This window comes from Helobdella robusta (genome assembly GCF_000326865.2).
Source record: "Helobdella robusta unplaced genomic scaffold HELROscaffold_16, whole genome shotgun sequence".
Classification (NCBI taxonomy): Eukaryota; Metazoa; Annelida; class Clitellata; order Rhynchobdellida; family Glossiphoniidae; genus Helobdella; species Helobdella robusta.
In genome coordinates, this window is record NW_008703893.1 from 2,863,986 (window position 1) to 2,884,157 (window position 20,172).

Genomic DNA, 20,172 nt, shown 5'->3' on the forward strand with positions numbered 1-20,172 from the left:
CGCTCTAAACAAATAAAATTAAGAAGCTTAACAATTTTATCCAAGCCCAAAATCTTCTAGAAAGAACGCTGATGATGATGATGTTGTTGTTGATCACGTGATTTATGACGTCACGCTGATTGGAGGGAGGGAGGGATCGGGTACGTTGAAACGGGGCGAGAGTTTACTCCTTTAGAAGATATCCGAAATTAAAAATGAAAACTATTAAAATATTTAGAACACGTTTACCCGAACTTCAGGGTGTAGTTATTGTTAGTTTAAGAGGTGTCCAACCAACTCTACCGTATCAACAACACTCCACTCTTGCTGGTTCGTTGCTATTCAACATGGTTATAATCATTCTGAAGTTTATAAAACAATTTTCTTATGGTACTAGACTACGCTATGTATGTATGTTTGAATGTATATATATATATAAACATATGTGTTGGTATGTATGTATAAAAGTATGTGTATATATGTATGGATGTATATACGGATGGATGGATGTATATATGGATGGATGGATGTACGTGTGTATGTATGTATGTATATGTGTATGTATGTATAATGGTATATATATATATATGTGTGTGTGTGTGTGTTAATTCCTGAAACAACAAAATTCAACTTTTTTTCAAACTTCTTCTCAGTCAGCCAGACTGACTCTTGCCGTATTTATTTTAAATTTCTATCTACATGTAACATGGATAAGATAGACTGAATGAATGAATGAATGGATGAATGGATGAATAGATGAATAGATGGATGAATGAATGAATGAATGGTTGAAAAAAGAAAGAAAAAGAGATTAAAAAAATGATGGATTTGGAGAGAGAGGAAGAAAGAGTGAGAGAGAGAGAGAAAGAGAGAGAGAGAGAGAGAGAACGTAATGAGCATATGTATGGATGAGTTGATTGTTAGATGAATGAACTAATTAATTACTATATGAATGAACGAACGAATGAATGAATAAATGAATGATTGATTGAATGAATAGATAAATGAATGTATCAATGAATGAATCATTGAATAGAAAATTAGTTGGATGGATGAAAAAAAACTCTATCGAAACAAAAAGACAACGGTGGATTTCCCGAAATTGATTTACTTTTAATTTTGAAGAAAGGAAATGATATTCAAATTAATCAGGCAAAACTTTGTTATCGTCTACTTATTTCATTCATTATTTATTCACACTTTCTCTCTCTCTCTCTCTCTCACTCTTTTTAATTTTTGCTTTTCGAAGTGAGATATGCCAAACAGCAAGGCGAACTATTTTCATGGTTCTCCGTATGTATATACATACATGCACTACACAGCACACGTATATACACATTGTACAAAAATACACACATACATCCTTCACACCTTCCTCTTCTTCTTTGAACGTACCTACTTAACTTTTGTGTTGTTCCTTTCTTTACATATAATATTTCTCAATTAAATCTGTATTATAAATTTTTTTGATTGGAACCCTCTTTCAAATTGCTTGGATACTGATATGGCCTTTAGCAACCTTTGATCACCAAAGGTTTAATAATATCTTCAGCAACAAAGAATAAACTTTATAAAAAAATTTTGAGGCCAAAATCAGTCTCCGATCAACTGCCATATATAAAATATGAAAATTTATTTGTTAAACTTTGTAGAATTTCGAAGAAAATGTACTTCTATAACAAATTTAATAAATTTAAATTTAACCGTAAACGAACTTGGGATTTATTGAAATCATGTATGGGCCATAGATGTATGAATTTATGTTTTTTGTTAGTATGTATGTTCGTTTGTTTGTATGTATGTACGTACATGTATGCATGTATGTACGAACATGTATGTATGTATGTACGAACATGTATGTATGTATGTACGAACATGTATGTATGTATGTACGAACATGTATGTATGTATGTACGTACATGTATGTATGTATGTATGTATTTTCGAGAAAGTTGTCATAAATGAGAATACTCTAAAGAGAATCTGGAATGAGACAAAAAATAGGACAAAATTTCAGTTCCCATGGGAACCATGGAGTTTCCGCGATTCCCATTCCCATGCTCACCTTTAGTATATATGCAAATGTATGTTTGTATGTATGTTTGTATGTATGTTTGTATGTATGTTTGTATGTATGTTTGTATGTATGTACCAAGTATATATAGGTTAAAATTTCATCCTTTAATCTGTACTACATGCTACTCGCTTGAACCTTTTCATACTTGGGAAGCATTTGTTGATGCTTATGTACGTGTGTATGTATGTATGCGTGTGTGTGTGTATATGTATGTGCGTGCGTGTGTATGAACCCGTTTTGATGAACAAGCCATGGTTAGGCATGCAATCGTTTCCGAGTTAATGTATGTATGTGTTGTGTGTATGTATGTACGTGCGTGTGTATGTATGTATGTGTGTGTGTATAGGTGTGTGTGTTTATGTATATATGTATGTGTGTGCGTGCGTGTGTGTGTATTGGATATGTGAGATGCATTTGTTTATATGTACGCTGCTCAAGTTAATAAATAAATAAACAACAGCAATATGTGCGGTCCATTCCTCTATATGCTATCTTTATGCAACACGTGTCTGAATGAATGAATGAATGAATGAATGAATGAATGGATGAATGGATGAGTGAATGGATGAGTGAATAGATGAATGAATGAATAAAAGATTGGTTGATGTTTAAGCGAATAAATAAATGAATATGTGAATGAAATATACTTCAAATAGACAAGCACATTACTTACATATAATAAAATCGCTTCGGATAATATTAACATGCATCTCCGAAATATATATACACATACGTACATATATATACTTACTTACATACATACATACACATACACACACACATATACTACAATGCGAAGAAGCATGCATGCATGCATGCAATGCATATTTAAATTTTGCCGTTCTGTTTCACATTATTCTCTCCAACTCTTTTTTCACCTTCAACATCTCTCCTATATTTACTTGTTTCTCTCTCTCTCTCACTCTCTCTCTTCCTAACTGATAGATTTGGGACTCGATAAATTTTGGATTATGTTAGCATCAATTATTATAACGTTAGCGCTGCTAAAAACACGATGATGATGAAGAAGAAGAAGAAGATGATGATGAAAATGATGATGACGACGACGACGACGATGACGATAATGATTCCAACACAAAATACGTTTTCAGTCAGAATAAAAAGTACTTTTACCAAAAAAAAAAATTGAACTTATTGAAAGGCAAAACATACACCGCGTAACTTATTCAAACGCAACTAGAGTGCAACTTTAAAGAAATTTTAATTTTTTAAGTCCTTTCCTCGATCATTATCATCAACTCTAACACTATCGCCACCAGCACCATCATTACCATCACCACCAGAAGCACCACCACCATCATCGTCATCATCATCAATAGTTCTCTTTAGATCGCCAACAACGACATCAACATCTTCAAATGTAGTTTGCCTTCCAACGCTCAGCCTGATGGCTGAGCGTACAACGTCTTCAGGTACCCCGATAGAGAGAAGGATTGACGATGGCCTGGGGGGGGGGTAATAAAGGAATGAAATTATTATTATTATCATTATTATTATTATTAGTTGTCACCTGTCCACTAAATTGGAATGGCAAGCGGCCCCGACACTGGCTTCCAGGTGTTGGCACTTTGACAAAATCACGTGACCTTGGAGAATAATAATAATAATAATAATTAATAATAAATAATAACAATTATTATTATTATTATAACAATTACTAATATTCCTATTAATATTTATTTAATTATGAATTTTTTTTATGATTAACCTTTCAATCCGTTCTTCAATATTGACACGTTGCACGTGTTTGGCAATCTCTGGCTGAAGTCATTTCGGCCATTGAAGTGTATGCTATTTGGAAAGGTTTCCTTTGATTGGTTGGTCGATTCATTCATTCATGTGTTTGTTCATTTGTTCACTTATTCATTCGTTCATTCCTTCAGTCATGCATTGGTATTGTTTATTTTGTCACATCAATCATACGGTAAAAGGATGGATGAATGTGATTGAATACGCAAACAGATGAATGAACGAACGAAAGAACGAACGAATGAATGAATAAATGAATGAATGAACCAATCAATCAATCAACCAATCAATCAACCAACTAATCAAAAAATAAACCGACTAACCTCCAATCTATCTTCCAAATAATTCCTAACTTCTTTCATGTGATCACTGAACACAGTCAACTTCCTTGAAACTAATTCGCAAGCCTGATGATGATGATAATAATAATAAAAACAATAATAATAATTATTATTATTATTACTATAATTATAATAATAACAAAAAATAAATAAATATAACTAGTAATAACTAACCTTTCCTAAACCGGCAATCATACCCGTGTTTTCAGTCCTGTATAATTAATCACAATAATAATAAAAGTAATAATAACAACAACAACAACAATAATAATAATAACAACAACAATAATAATAATAAAATAATAATAATAAAATAATAATAATAAAAGTAACCCGGGTCTATGATTTTTTTCCTGACCACCGCCAAAAAGCATGGGATGGACGAAGCAGGACCTCGAGTACAATGCACCAACACGCGGGCCGTAAAACTTAGAAAAAAATAATTTCTTCAAATGGTTATAATTAACTAACTAATCAATCAATCAATCGGTCAGTCAATCAATCAGTCAATCAATCAGTCAATCAACCAATCAGCAAAAACAAACCCACAAACCTTATGGCCGACGATGGTCAAAAAGTCGACCTTCAACTCCTCCACATCGACCTTCACCTTGCCAATGGCTTGGGCAGCATCTGTATGCAAGAAGATGATTGGTCGATTGAGTTTAGTCCTCGATTCGTTGATTGGTTGAAGACGGACTGAGATTTCTCCTATTGGCTGTTGTAAATTTATGTAAGATAGTTACAAATATTTGCAAGTTAATTTGCAAAAGCCTAAAACGTAAAAACTACACACATTATAACAAGACCGTTATCATCATCGTCATCATCATCATCATCGTTGTCATCATCACAATCATCATCGCAACCACATCATCACCATCATCATCACAATCATCATCGTTAGCAGAAACCTGAATGATACCGGTCTCGTTATTAGCCATCATGATGGATATCAGACATGTATCATCCGTGATACTTGAGAACAACTCATCAACATCAACACAACCGTCTTTCGTCGACGTCTTTATGAAACTTATTTCTACAAAAATATATCATTATTAATTATATATTTATTATTTATACCAGGTAATGATATGTGGTAAAGTGTCCATCTACGTGAGTCGCAATGACCGGGTTTGAAAGCAAGGAGATCTCCGCCGAACATAAGCTTGTTTGACGCGTTTTTTGAAAAAAACGCGTATTTGTTGATGTATGTGTGTATGTACGTACGCATGTACGTATGTATGTATAGACGTATGTACGTATGTACAATAAAAATTGTACATAAGTATGTTTTTAAAGTTTGTATGTTTTTGTGTTTGCATACATGTATGTGTTGCATACATGTATGTTGCATGTATTCATACATACTACTTGTATATAATCTTACTTACTGGCCTGGCCAATTTCACAATAATGCCTCATGACGAGTTTGATAGAGTCATGTTCTAATTCAGATGCAATTAGGTGGGGTGTGGGGCAGCGAACTGCACTTTCACCAATAAAATTCTTTGAATACATTAAGGATTTTTCATCAACGCTATGATGGATGGGTGGAGGAAACGCTGGTAAATGGTGTTTGGCTATTGGCGGTTCTAACGGCATTGGTAATGATTTGAAGACTGCTGGCTCTTGTGTTGCAGCTGCTGCAGCTGCCGCAGTGGCCGCAGACATTGATGATGATATTAATGGACTGCTAGGATGATGGTGATGTTGATGATGAGAAGGAGGTTGCTGATGGTGGGGATTGGACGCTGGACTGTCTGAGATTGATTTTGATAATTTTGGAATTTTGGTTTTCGCTGGGTTATTATTATTATTATTATTGTTATTTTCATTACTATCCTTAATATCACTATCATCATCGTTATCAACAATTTCATCTTTCGTTTCATCAACTTTTTGAAGATGTTCTTGTTCACAATGATGTGATTGTTGTTGTTGTTGTTGTTGATGATGATGGTAATGATGTTGATGATGTTGATGGTGTTGATGATGATTGTTGAACTGAGTGATGGCAGTATGTACTACCAGATTGTTACTTTCCGTGCCTCCAGATGTGAAAATAATCTCTTGGGAAAAAAGTGTATGCAAATTACAAAAGCCATGGGTCTACATTATAGTAATGATAGAATATAAATAATTAACATAATTTATGCAAAAATGAATGGATAGTCAACATAAATTATGCAAAAACCTTCAGGCTTGCAATTTATCATCTCAGCTACCCTGTGTCTTGATCTGGATATTATATCCTTAGCTAGAACTCCTTGAGAGAAAAGTGGAAACCATTGAGTAATATTAATAAATTGATTAATTAAATAATACTTTTTAAAAAATATATAAATGAATCTCTCTCTCTCTATCCCCTCTCTGTTTCTTTTCTCTCTCTCTCTCTCTTTCTCTCTCTCTCTCTTTCTGTCATCATTCATCATAGTATAGTAGATCTATATATGCATGAAGTAATAACAAAGAACCATTTTGATAGCTGCTACTTGGGTTGCCCCAGCCATACTTCAGCGCGTACGTAATCTCATCCAAGACCTCATCATCTAGTGGCGTCGTTGCATTGTTGTCTAGGTAGACTTTTTTTGCAGTTGCACTAATAGTCGGTTAGTTATTTACTTGTTAGTGGTTAGGTGGTGATATCAGATATATATATAATAATTTAATATAAGTTATTTATGCATTACCATTTTCACGCATGAATTACCTCATTTAGCAAAAACTTTTTTAAATATAAATAACAAAATAATAATTTCCTAATTTGTTTTATTTTAAAAAATTATTTAGGAAAAAACCCTTTAAAATACGTGTGGCATCGCGTTACGATCTGGGACATTTAAATCTGTTTTTAAATTAAAAGTAAACTTAAGCAATAATAGGGATGGCAATAGAAATAATAGATAAATATTCATAGTGCATAAACCATACACATAGAATTGTATGATACATATTAAAGCTTCTGTATGTACACGTGTAATTACTCTTTATTATCTATTTATATAGTATACATATAAATGATATATGAGATATATGATAGTGTGTGTGTAGTGTATGTATGTGTGTGTGTGTGTGTGTGTGTGTGTGTGTGTGTGTGTGTGTGTGTGTGTGTGTGTATGTGTATGTATGTGTAACTTATCATCAGAGAGAATACTATATAAAGGCGGTCTGATGCTTAGTAATGATAGAGATTAGTGGTTCTTAAATACATTTCATTTTACAAGAAAATAATTAGTTAAATTCGGCTTTCATTGGTCATATATTGGTTATTCAATCATTCATTCACACATTCATTCGTCATTCATTCATTCCATTCATTCATTATTTGGCTCATTCATTCCTGCATTCATCCATTCATTTTCCCATTCATTCGTTTCTGTACAAGCAGTTGATACTTTGTTGGAAAAATGGATGAACAGACAAGCGCATCTCTTTTAAAATGGGTATGAAACCGCAAAGTTTTATTACAATAATATTTTTAATAATTATAATAATTATTATTATTATCATAATTATTATTATTTATAAATTAATTTTCCATCGGTCGAACAAAGGCCCAACTCTTCGGTGATGCTACTGGACGGGAAATGACATGGACAGACTTAGTAGATGGAATTTTCTTGAATGACATCATGAAAAAAATGTAAGTAAGACGGGGAATATAATTAATTCAATTATTATAAAAAATATTTTATTAACGTTATTCCGGATTTAGAAACTCGAAATATGAATATTTGGATAAATTCGAGAGGAAATCCTCAGAGCAGAACATACAGGTGGAGCTGTGGAAGTCACTGATCAATGCAATTTTCTCATATTATCAGGTCATCATAACCAGCATCACATCACCACCACCACCGTTATCATCATCATCATCATTTCTATTTTCATCATCATCATCGTCGTCGTCGTCGTTATTATCACCATCTTCCAGTAGCCTATCCAGAAAATTCCCAATTATTTTCGCATCCCTTTTGGATCCGCTACTGTCATCATTATCATCATCATAAATATCATCATCATCATCATTATAAATATCATCATCATCATAAATATCATCATCATCATCATAAATATCATCATCATCATCATCATAAATAATACTTTAAAACAATAAAATGTATTTATAAATAAATAATGATGAATTGAACACAACTTCAAAATGGAGCCACGTTATTATCATTAAGGATACCCTGGAAATCGTCATCTTCATGGAGCCGCCAGACATCTTCTTAATATGCAATCAACCCTTTACAGGTTTTTTTTTGTAATGTACTACTACTACTACCTCTACTACTACTACTACTACTACTACTACTACTACTACTACTACTACTACTACTACTATTACTACTACTATTATTACTACTGCTGCTGTTACTACTACCACTACTACTACTACTACTACTACTACTAATAATAATAATAATAATAATACTGCTACTACTACTACTGCTGCTGCTATTTTTACTACAGAAAATAATTTTACTGCTACTACACCTGCAACTAACCATTAAAATTATTCCATTATTACTACTACGACTTTTATTACTGCAAAGAATAATAATGAGAGTAATCGTAATTACAATTTGCGACAAAACGTTGTAAGAGTTGAGATTTGCCCTTGATGTGGCCGCGTTCTCTTACCACACACGCTAAGAAGCAGGCGACGAATTTTGACACTTTGTGTATGTGCAGTTAAGACCTCAGTTAAAACTTCTGAGTGTTTACTCTTAAAAAATGAATTAATCAAATCAAAGCAAATCAAATTCCTTTATTCAATAATCTAAAATAGTTTATGCAACAAATAATGACATAAATAGAAGAAAATTATAAGGTTGATCGAGAAAAAAACCAAAAAAGTTTATCTAGTACGACCACCTCTTATCACTTTTATAATTGTTAGAAGAAATAGGTTATTAGTGAAAATACTAACTACAATGCTAATACTACCAAAATTACCACAGCAGAAAATACTACGGTAAAGCAGTTAAGTAAAACGCTACTACTGCTACTGGGCTGTGCCGTTCAGTGCAATAACCGCAGGAAGGTACTTGAACAGATAAAATCAATGGACCTTGGAACTCAACAGCACCTACTAGGCTGTATCGCTGAGGTTAGTCTGGTTAGTTTTGGGGGTGATGTGGGTGGTTATGATGGTTACGATGGTGGTGGTGGGTGATGGTGGGTGATGGTGGTGATGGTTATGACGATGGTGGTGGTGGTGATGATGATAGTGAAAAACGACCTTGACCTACGCCTACCTACCCCGAACCCCGAAAGGTCACAGATTGTACCAAAAATTTCGTCTTCATCGATCGCCTATTTGCCAAAAAAGATGGCCGAAAACGTGATAATAATAATAATAATAATGTTGATGATGATGATGATTATGCCAATGTTTTACCGCAAAATTTGAAGAACTTGGCTATTGAGCGAAAAGATCTTATACTGGTCAGTTGGGAAAAAGAATGAATGAATAGATGATGAATGAATGAATGAATGAATGAATGAATGAATGAATGAATGAATGAATGAATGAATGAATGAATGAATGAATGAATGAATGAATGAATGAATGAATGAATGAATGAATGAATGAATGAATGAATGAATGAATGAATGAATGAATGAATGAATGAATGAATGAATGAATGAATGAATGAATGAATGAATGAATGAATGAATGAATGAATGAATGAATGAATGAATGAATGAATGAATGAATGAATGAATGAATGAATGAATGAATGGATGGATGACACACACACAAACATACATACACACACAAGCAAACACACACATGTACAAACGGACAAACATACAAACATACAAACGAACAAAGCATACACAAACATACAAACACATTTCAACCAGCAAGTGAACGAACTGAGGTGTTTATACCAGAATAGAAACAACAAAACATCAACAAAATACGTCGATGACGTCAACAACTCAACAACAACTACTACTACCGCTACTACAACGACTTTTACCACAGCTACTACGGCTGCTGTCGCTACTACAGACGCTACTACTAATACTACTGAGAGTATTGCTAATACCAACAACAATACTATTTATGAATCTAGGACTATGCCAAATACAATTAGTAGTAGTAGTAATAGTAGTAGTAGTAATAGTAGTAGTAGTAGTAGTAGTAGTAATAGTAGTAGTAATAATAATAATAATAGACACAACGACAGTAACGGTGAACTATTACAGCTACTTTTGTTAGTACAACAACTGGTTTAATGATTAGATTGATGATGGTGATGATTGTTGTTATTCTTCTACTTCTCCTTCTTCTTCTTTTTCTTCTTCTTCTTCTTCTTCTTCTTCTTATTATTATTATTATTATTATTATTATTATTGTCTCATAGTGGCTGTTATATTTCTATTGTAGTTGTTTACGTTTTAAAGTTTGCTGGGGCGTTTTAGATAGATGACTATGTACTGTTTATATGATCCATCGATTGATCGAACGAATGAACGAATGAATGAATGAACGAACGAACGAATGAACGAGCGAACGAACGAACGAACGAATGAATAAATGAATGAATGAATGATTGATTGATTGATTGATTGATTGATTGATTGATTGATTGATTGATTGATTGATTGATTGATTGATTGATTGATTGATTGATTGATTGATTGATTGATTGATTGATTGATTGATTGATTGATTGATTGATTGATTGATTGATTGATTGATTGATTGATTGATTGATTGATTGATTGATTGATTGATTGATTGATTGATTGATTGATTGATTGATTGATTGATTGATTGATTGATTGATTGATTGATTGATTGATTGATTGATTGATTGATTGATTGATTGATTGATTGATTGATTGATTGATTGATTGATTGATTGATTGATTGATTGAATAAACGAAAGAACAGAAGAAATGAAAAGAAATAAACAAAGAAATGGATGAAAGAAACGCGGAAATACTAACATATGACCAAACAAACTAACGAATGAATGAATGAAAGAACGAGCGGCAAACGAATAAATGAATGTAGTTTAATTAAACTACAGATAAATAAATCAATTTTTAAATGAATAAATTAAATAAATCAATTTAATTCAATTTAATTTAAAATTTCATTAAAGAGACGAAAAAAATAAACAGCTGTTTATAGTATCTGGATATGTGGAGGAGTACAAAGATAGAGTGAAGGATCTAGAACTTCAGGTTTATCACAATCATTACTATAGCTACCATCATCGTCGTCATCATCATTTTTATCATCATCATCATCATTTTTATCATCATTATCATCGTTACTCTCGTCTCTATTTCAGAATGCTACGTTAACAGAGGAATTAAATGAGGCCAAGTTACACAAAGAGGAAATGATTATGAAAGTAATTTGGTTGAATATGCTGATAGTTATTTGTATTTAGGATTAATAATTTTTTTAAATCATGAAAATTAATGCTGATTAATAATTCATTTGTTCGTTCATTCGTTCGTTCGTCGTTTGTTTGTTTGGTTGTTCGTTCGTTCGTTCGTTTGTTTGTTCGTTCTTTCTTTCACTGGTTCACTCATCACAAATCCATCGTCTGTCTCCGTTATAGCTGCGAATATTAGAAGACGAAAACGAAACTCTTAAAGTGAAACTAAAGGAAATCGATTACTGGAAAAACCAATCCACGTCAGCTGATCTAAAAATAGAAAATCAAGATCGGACTAATCAGGAGTTGAGAAATGAGGTCACAGAGATGGAAAGAAAGTGCGAGAAGTTGATGAAGGAGTACAAGACTGCCAATTATGATTTACAGAAAGACATTTTCAAACTATTAGAAGTAATGATGTTGATAATGATTTGATGATGATGATGATGATGATGATGGTGATAATGATGGTAATGATGATGATGATAATGTTAAAATAGGTCGACGCAATGAATAGAGAGCGACTGAAAGAATTAGAAAATGAAAGAATGAAACTTCAAGAAGTGAACAGAAGTTTGCACGCTAGGGCAAGAGAAAATAACGATTTATCATTGCATGGTTTGTTCCCGACTATGATGATGATGATGATGATGATGATGATGATGATGATGATGATGATGGTGATGATGGTGATGATGGTGGTGATGATGATGATGATGGTGATGGCACTAAGTATAAAAATTGAAAATCATAATTATCATTGATATTATCACCATCATTGTTGTCGTCATCCATCACCGCCATCTTCATCATCATCATCATCATTCTTTTTTCCATCGTCATCAACATCGTCATCACCATCATCATCATCATCGCCTGCTTTATCATCATCATCATTGCCTGCTTCATCATCATCGTCCTCATCATCATCTTCGAATCTTCTAGAAATCCCACTTCAGGCTAGAAAGCAGTCGATAACTGAGATGAAATTAATTTCAATATTCGGAAAGGATGATGAAGACGATGATGATGACGATGATGATGACGATGCCAACCATGCTAATAACGATAGTTTAGATGATAATACGTCAAGTGATAACAACGATGATAATGGAACTCTTAAAACTAATAATGATGACGATGATGATGACGATGATGATGACGATGATGATGACGATGTTATTCATGATAAAAGCATCGAAAAAAATTTCTTAATAATCGGAGCTGAAGATGATGATGACGACGATGATGAAGATGATGAAGAAGAAGAAGATGATGATGATAGTAGTCGCATTGACGTATCGGACACTAGCTTTAATCGCGAATGCGAGCTCATTAACATAAATGAATATGTAAATGATACGGCGACAGCCAATAGGAAGCTTTCGATTTGCGGCGTCATCATCGGTCTTGATAATGATGCTACTTCTACTACTACTACTACCACGACTACCACTACTACTGTTGCTACTGCTATTACTACAACTGCTACTACAACTGCTGCTACAACTGCTGCCGATAACGATACCGATAACAATAACAAAAATAAAAACGACATCATTTCTAGCGAAGATCGAACTAAATTAAAAACAACACCGGAAAAGGATGAATCGATGACGTCATCGTCGACGACGACGACGGCGGAAATGACGATGATGAAGAGAAAAAATAGAGAGATAGTGAGAAAGTTGAAAAGTGAGGTTAACAAGTTAAATGGAATTTTGAATTTAAAGAACGAACTGATAGTAACTTTGGAGAGGGTGAGTTGTGATAACGATGACGATGGTAATAATAATAATTATTATTATTGTTTATTATTATTATTATTATTATTAATGTTTATTATTATTTTTATTATTTCAGGAAATAGTAGAAAAAACAAAGATAATATTTAACATGACCAAAGATGCTGATGCAACGAAAACTGACCAACAAAATAAGATGTATGCTGATGAATTGTGATAAATTCAATGACGAATGAATGAATGAATAAATAAATGAATGATAATTGGATAAATGAATTACTAAATGATTGAGTGAATGAATGAATGAATGAGTGAATGAATTATTTTTTTTTAAATCTGCCAAAATTTTTCACAGATCACAATACGAAAGAGATCTAACCTCACTTCGCAACAGCCTACACGAGGTCAAACAACAAAACCAAGCCTTGACCTTTGAACTGGCCCAAATATCCGAGACGTTAAAACTTCTAAAAACGACGGAAAACGAATTAAATGATAGACTGAAGGTATCTCAAGAAAAAATCAACGGTTTGTACGTCGAGAACAACAGGGTTCTGTCTCAACATGAGGTTGTTTGGTTACTTTGTTAAATTATTACACACACACACAAACACACACGCACACACACACATATACACATACACACACATACACACGCACACACAAACACACACACACACGTACAGGCAATAACAAAAGTTTGTGAGAAAGTTGAGGATGAGAATGTCAAATTGTTGAGTCAGCTATCGAATGCAATGCAGCAGAACCACGAGTTACTCATCAACCTGCTAACAAATAAGGAACACCAGGCTGAAACACAGAGACATTTTATGTTTGTTATTATTTTCATTTTTATTATTATTATTTATCATTTATTAATATTGTTATTACCATCATCATCATTTTTTAATATTTTTATTATCATCGTCATCATCTTCGGATCTTTCAGTAGCTTCTTCATCCTAGTTTTCAATATAATATTATTAATTATTATTATTATTTATTATTATTGTTATTGATTATTATTATTATTATTAATTATTAAATATTATTATTGCTTCAGGGAGGAGCTATCGAACATGAGTCAGTCTAGAGATAAGATGGAGGCCTACATATTGGAGCAATCACTGAGTCAGCAACTAGCGAAAAAAAAGTATTTAACATTATAATAATAATTATGACGTCACTGTCATTATTATTACTATTATTATCATCAATTATATTTTTGTTATTTCTTTTATTGTTATTATTAATAAATAATAAATAATAATAATGTATACATGTACTTTGATGAAAACCACAGAGAAAAAGGCTTTAGAAAACTGTTTAACAAGTTCGGCAAGAAAAAGGTTAATATTATTATTACCATTATTATTATTATTATCATATGCCATATATTGTGATCGGAACAATGCGTGAATCAATTTTCATAACTATCTTATCATCACTGTACTTATTTCATTTTAAATAAAGAGCAATGATGACTATTTATGATGATTATGATTTTATTTAAATTTTATTTTAATTTAATTTTATTTTAATCATCACTATTTTTCTATTAATTAACTAATTATTGACTTTACGCATTTGATGAAAAATAAAAGATCTGTTCCCATTATTATTATTAATGAAATAATATAAAAATTATTTCAAAAAATTATGCCAGCAGAAGACGCCAATGGACGGTGGTGACTTTGTGACGAAGCGCTTTTCCATCCCAACCCCATCATCACACGTTTCAACGTTATCAGACCTTAACGCTAACGCTACTAGCCTAAGTAATACTGCTTTGTCTACTGCCAATATTGCTTCAATGGCCACAAGTACTGCTACTACAGCAGCAGCTGTGGTGAGTACTACTGCTACTTCTACAGCTACTACTACAGCAGTTGCTCTAGTTACTACTACTCTTACTGCTTCTAATGATAATAGTGTCATAACTTCGGATGGTAATATTTCAACTTTGTATCATGGTTCTAGAGGGATTGTGACTGCAACTTGTGCAACTAATAATACTAACACTAATTGTAGTACCAGTAACAATGAAAACAATACTACTACTGCAGCTACAGATGTAGTAAACGCTTCTAGTCTGGATGGTGTAGCTACTGGGACAGGGTTTGCTGACGATCTTGGTGTTATTAAAGATGAAACTAATATAGTCGAAAAGACGGGTGATGACATTGATGCTACTACTGCTGTTGCTGCTACAGCGGCTTCTGTTACTACTGTGGCTACTACTACTACTACTACTACTATTTCTGATAATAATAATAATGATGATGATGATGAGGATAATAACTCTGTCGACGCTAATATTTTTAATACTATCCCATCTACCATGACAACAACAGCCACTACCACTGCTACTGCTATTCCTTCTACTGCTGAAAATAAATCTTGTAGTAGTAGTAATAGTCCTATTACAAATAATGATAATAATAATAATAACAATAATAATAAAAATAATGATGATGATGTTTCGAATGCGATAAAGGCCAATGAAAATTCTTCTAGGCTCAGAGTGCAGTTTGTTGAAGTAGCTGGAGAAAACAGTGGCAATAACAATAACGACATTAATAATAACAATAATAATAATAACAATAACAATAATAATAATAATAATAATAATAATAACAATAATAACAGCAATATTAATAATAACAGCAATAATAATAATAATTGCGGTAGTGATGTTGATAAGACTGATGTTATAGATACGGATATAAAAGTCATCGACAACAACAACAACAACAACAACGACAACAGCAACAACAACTATAAAAACGTTAGCGATGACGTCATAGTTGATGATGACAACAAAAACGGTGATGGAAACAATAACCAAAACAATAGCAACAATGATAATGGAGACAATAACAATAATAAAAATAATAATAACAACAACAATAATAATAATTCACGCATGGACGAATTTTCTGAAGACGACAGATTAGAAGCGATAATTCAAAAATATACTCAACAGCAACCACAACAGCCACAGCAGCAGCAGCAGCAACAACAACTACAACCACTAAAGTCAATCCTCCGGCAAAAACCGTCCACGCCAAAACCGGAAAAGCGTTCACACATGATGAAAAGTGAACTTCTGAAACCGTTTCAATCTGAGTGGAATATATCGACGAAGCATCCTGACAGCAGCGGCAGCAGCAGTTTCTCAAAAAAACATTCAACGTCCACTAATAAAATTGCGCCTCATAAATTTAAATTCCCAAATTTTAAAAAATCCTCACTGCACATCGCTATTTCTTCTGCCGGAAGGAGGATAGCAGACGAAATGTCCAACCTGAAAGACAAAATGTCCGACAGATTTCATCATCACAATCGCTACAGAGATCGTTATCATGAATATCGACGTAGTTATGTAGGAAAAAGTATCGATGATGATGATGATGATTTTGGATTTCACAGCGATACTGAGAACACAATGTTTAAAAGGCGTAGCAATATTTATGAGGGATCTAGGAAGCGAAAGAGTTTTGACAGTGGTCGCAAAAGTGGCGACGGCGACAATGACGACAAATTTAATAATCACAAAGTCAGTGAAAAACCTTTGTCAAAAACTTCTTCAAAAAGTGAAAAATCAGAGAAAGTGAAATTGAAGAAGGCATCTTCTTTGAAAAAAGTAGCCGCTGACTTTGAGGATGGTAGGCGCAGCTCTGGCGGAAGGTTTCACGACACCTCAAAGAACATCCACCGGAGCAACAGTAAGTTAGTGAAGGATGAAAGATATGGTGATGGAGGAAAAACAAAATCTGAAGAAGCTGAAAAAAATGTGACAAATAAAAATGAAAAGAATGTGGATGTTGTAAGCGCAGATTGTCATGAAAACTTTAAAAAAATTGACGGCGACATCAAGACGAGCAGCAACAGCAGCAGCAACAACAACAGAAACACAGCAGCACTCATTCCTCCGATGAAACCAGCTAGAATGAAACATAGAGCTCCATCACCTCCACCACCATCACAACAACAACAACGATATCCATCATCATCATCATCATCTTTTCCGACATCATCATTCCCAACAACATCGTCATCATCTGCCCATTCAACATCACCATTCCCGTCAACGTCTTCGTCTGCATTTGAACCACAGCCCCACCACTCATCTTCAATGACGACGAAGAAGAAGAAAGGAGGTGCCAAAGCAAGCTTTCTCCGTAAAAGCCAGAGCATGAGAAACGTCTTCAGCATCACGAAGTGGAAAAATAAATTGCACCTGACTAGTAAAAGAAAATTTAAACTTAAAGAATTTCCGAAAGATAGCGTCACTGGGGTTAGGGGTACTACTAACTCAGCTGGAATCAGTGAAAAAAATAATTTAGGATTTGTTGATGTTGACGACGATGACGATGAGGATGAAGAAGTTGGCCTCAAAAGAAGAGAATTTTCAAAACTTACTTTTGCTACTTTGTCCGAGAGAAGACCAGCCAGAAGAGGGCAGAAGAAAATCGCCATTGACAACAATTTTGACAAAACTGCCGGCAAAAATGTCGAAAATGAAAACTATGTGAGAGATGACGACGACAACACGGTAACTGCTGACAAATCTGATGCTGGTAAAAACGCAGTGGAGGAAAAAAGTTGCGACACTACGAAAGATGGAATGGGAAAAACTGAAAATAAATTTTCGGAGACGAATAATAGTAGCAATAATAACAACAACAATAATAATAGTAATAATAACAATAATAGCAGTAGCCACAAAAAGAAAAACATTAAAAGAAATGATGATTCTAACGGCATTGGTGGAAGAAGATCATTTTTCACTCTAAGTTCGGAAGAATACGATATGGACCACGACGACAACCAAACAATTGATACTGCTACTACTGCCGCTACTACTGCTACTTCCACTACTACTAACACTACTACTGCTGCAGCTGCTACTATTACTGCTGCTGCTACTACTACCTCCATTACTACAGCAACTACCACAGCAACGACTACTGCACCAGTAAAACCAGTCAGAGCTTTTTTCAAATCTCTCACTCTCAAGTCTAACAACTCACAATCAAACTTACAACAACCACAACAGCAGCAGCAGCAGCTTCTACAACAGCAGCAGCAACAACAACAACACGGTGAACAGTATAGAGAATCAAAAGTTTGCATATGAAATAAAACTCTTCATAATACGGACAATGACAAAAGGATTTTATAAATTATTCAAATAATTATATATGTATTTTGATATATATTTTGTTACAAATAACTTGAATATAATAAATTATTTTAACAAATATTCGGTCGTCTTTATTCTTATCGTTCTATTTTATCATAACAATTTCTGATTAATATAAATAAAATTGTGAAAGAAATCATTACTGACATTAATGTTATTGTTATTATTGTTGTTATTATTGTTATTATTGTTGTTGTTATTATTTTTATTTCAAGTTCTTTGGTTACATTTAATTACCAGTTACATGTCTCTTCCGTTGCGTAATTTGTTGTCACGACGACCACGACGATGACGTGGCTGATGGTGATGATAATGATGCCGATAACGATGATGATGATGATGGTGATGATTGGTGTGGGTGATGATAATGATGATGCTGTCGATGGTGATGATGATGATAGTGAAACTTTTAAAAAAAGGGGAAAGTTGATGTCTGACTCTTATAAGTGTCCATATTTTTTTTTGTCAACTCTATTAATTCGCTCGTTTATTTATTCATTCAATCACTCTCACTTATTCATTGATCTATCGGTCCATCCATTCATCTGTCCACCATCCATTCATAATATCATCAATTCATCCATTCATTCATCCATTCATTCATCCATTCATTCATCCATTCATTCATCCATTCATTCATCCATTCATTCATCATTTCCATTAAATTTAGAATTTATTTGCCTTGGAGGCAAACTAATACATGCATACATACATACATCCATACATACATATATACATCCATACATACATACATACATACATACATATATACATCCATACATACATACATACATACATACATACATACATACATGCATAAATACATACATACATATATAACTACACATATATAAATACACATACGTACATACATGGGCACGTTTAAGCATGAAGAATTAGTTGAGTAACTGTTAAGCCGCTTGTCAAAATGATGTGTGTATATTTGTATGTATGTATGTGTATGTAAGTATGTATGTATGTATGTATGTATGTATGTATGTATGTATGTATGTACGTATGTATGTATGTATGTATGTATGTATGTATGTATGTATGTATGTATGTATGTATGTATGTATGTATGTATGTATGTATGTATGTACGTATGTATGTATGTATGTATGTGTGTGTGTGTGTGTGTGTGTGTGTGTGTGTGTGTGTGTGTGTGTGTTCTTGTGCACAAATGTGCGCGCAATTTTCTCGCATCACCTGTACAAAGCAATGAATTGACATTCTCAATATTGATACTGCTTCAAGGCTAACTTAGCACATATACATACATACATACATACATACATACATACATACATACATATATACATACATACATACATACGCACACATACACACACCTACATACATAAGTACATACACACACACATATTTATATATGTATATATATATGTATATATGTATATATAAACAATATTCTATAAATTCTACCGAATGTTTGGCGTTAATATGTTTGTAGTTCGTTTTTTCGATTTTTCTCACTAAAGTTTTTTGGTGAACGTTTAGTTTATTAAAATTCAAAATAAACTTAATTTTCGAATTCATGCTGCTAATAAGGCCATATTTCGATTCCGAATGAGTCATCATCAGTGCTCCTTGCTGTATATATAGGGAAATA

General features: G+C 33.2%; 2 protein-coding genes across 2 annotated transcripts; one reads left to right on the forward strand and one right to left on the reverse strand.

Moving 5' to 3' along the window:
• Nucleotides 1-3,158: 3,158 nt before the first annotated feature.
• HELRODRAFT_98239 (hypothetical protein) lies at nucleotides 3,159-7,018 on the reverse strand. The gene is made up of 12 exons (XM_009015654.1): nucleotides 6,884-7,018; nucleotides 6,648-6,772; nucleotides 6,368-6,439; nucleotides 5,564-6,242; nucleotides 5,082-5,208; nucleotides 4,721-4,885; nucleotides 4,501-4,595; nucleotides 4,342-4,378; nucleotides 4,150-4,233; nucleotides 3,786-3,885; nucleotides 3,588-3,663; nucleotides 3,159-3,521 (listed from the first exon to the last, which is right to left on the reverse strand). The coding sequence occupies exons 1-12, from the start codon at nucleotides 6,886-6,888 to the stop codon at nucleotides 3,278-3,280; spliced, it is 1,809 nt and encodes a 602-aa protein (XP_009013902.1). The 5' UTR covers nucleotides 6,889-7,018; the 3' UTR covers nucleotides 3,159-3,277.
• Nucleotides 7,019-7,580: 562 nt separating this feature from the next.
• HELRODRAFT_169848 (hypothetical protein) lies at nucleotides 7,581-18,476 on the forward strand (the record flags this gene model as incomplete). The annotated part of the gene is made up of 17 exons (XM_009015655.1): nucleotides 7,581-7,616; nucleotides 7,728-7,816; nucleotides 7,889-7,997; nucleotides 8,361-8,430; nucleotides 9,141-9,289; nucleotides 9,457-9,627; nucleotides 11,323-11,385; nucleotides 11,496-11,558; nucleotides 11,772-11,999; nucleotides 12,089-12,206; nucleotides 12,960-13,348; nucleotides 13,452-13,531; nucleotides 13,689-13,902; nucleotides 14,020-14,165; nucleotides 14,397-14,486; nucleotides 14,637-14,682; nucleotides 15,000-18,476. 17 exons carry the CDS (start codon nucleotides 7,581-7,583, stop codon nucleotides 18,474-18,476), a joined length of 5,538 nt encoding a protein of 1,845 aa, XP_009013903.1.
• Between the last annotated feature and the right edge of the window lie 1,696 nt (nucleotides 18,477-20,172).

What these genes read in the sequence shown, in the direction of transcription:
- HELRODRAFT_98239 (XM_009015654.1), bottom strand. An exon ending in ACGAGACCGGTATCATTCAG is followed by an intron (nt 4,886 to 5,081) that starts GTTTCTGCTAAC and finishes AATTTACAACAG; the next exon opens with CCAATAGGAGAAATCTCAGT. An exon ending in GAAAAAAATCATAGACCCGG is followed by an intron (nt 4,379 to 4,500) that starts GTTACTTTTATT and finishes TTAATTATACAG; the next exon opens with GACTGAAAACACGGGTATGA.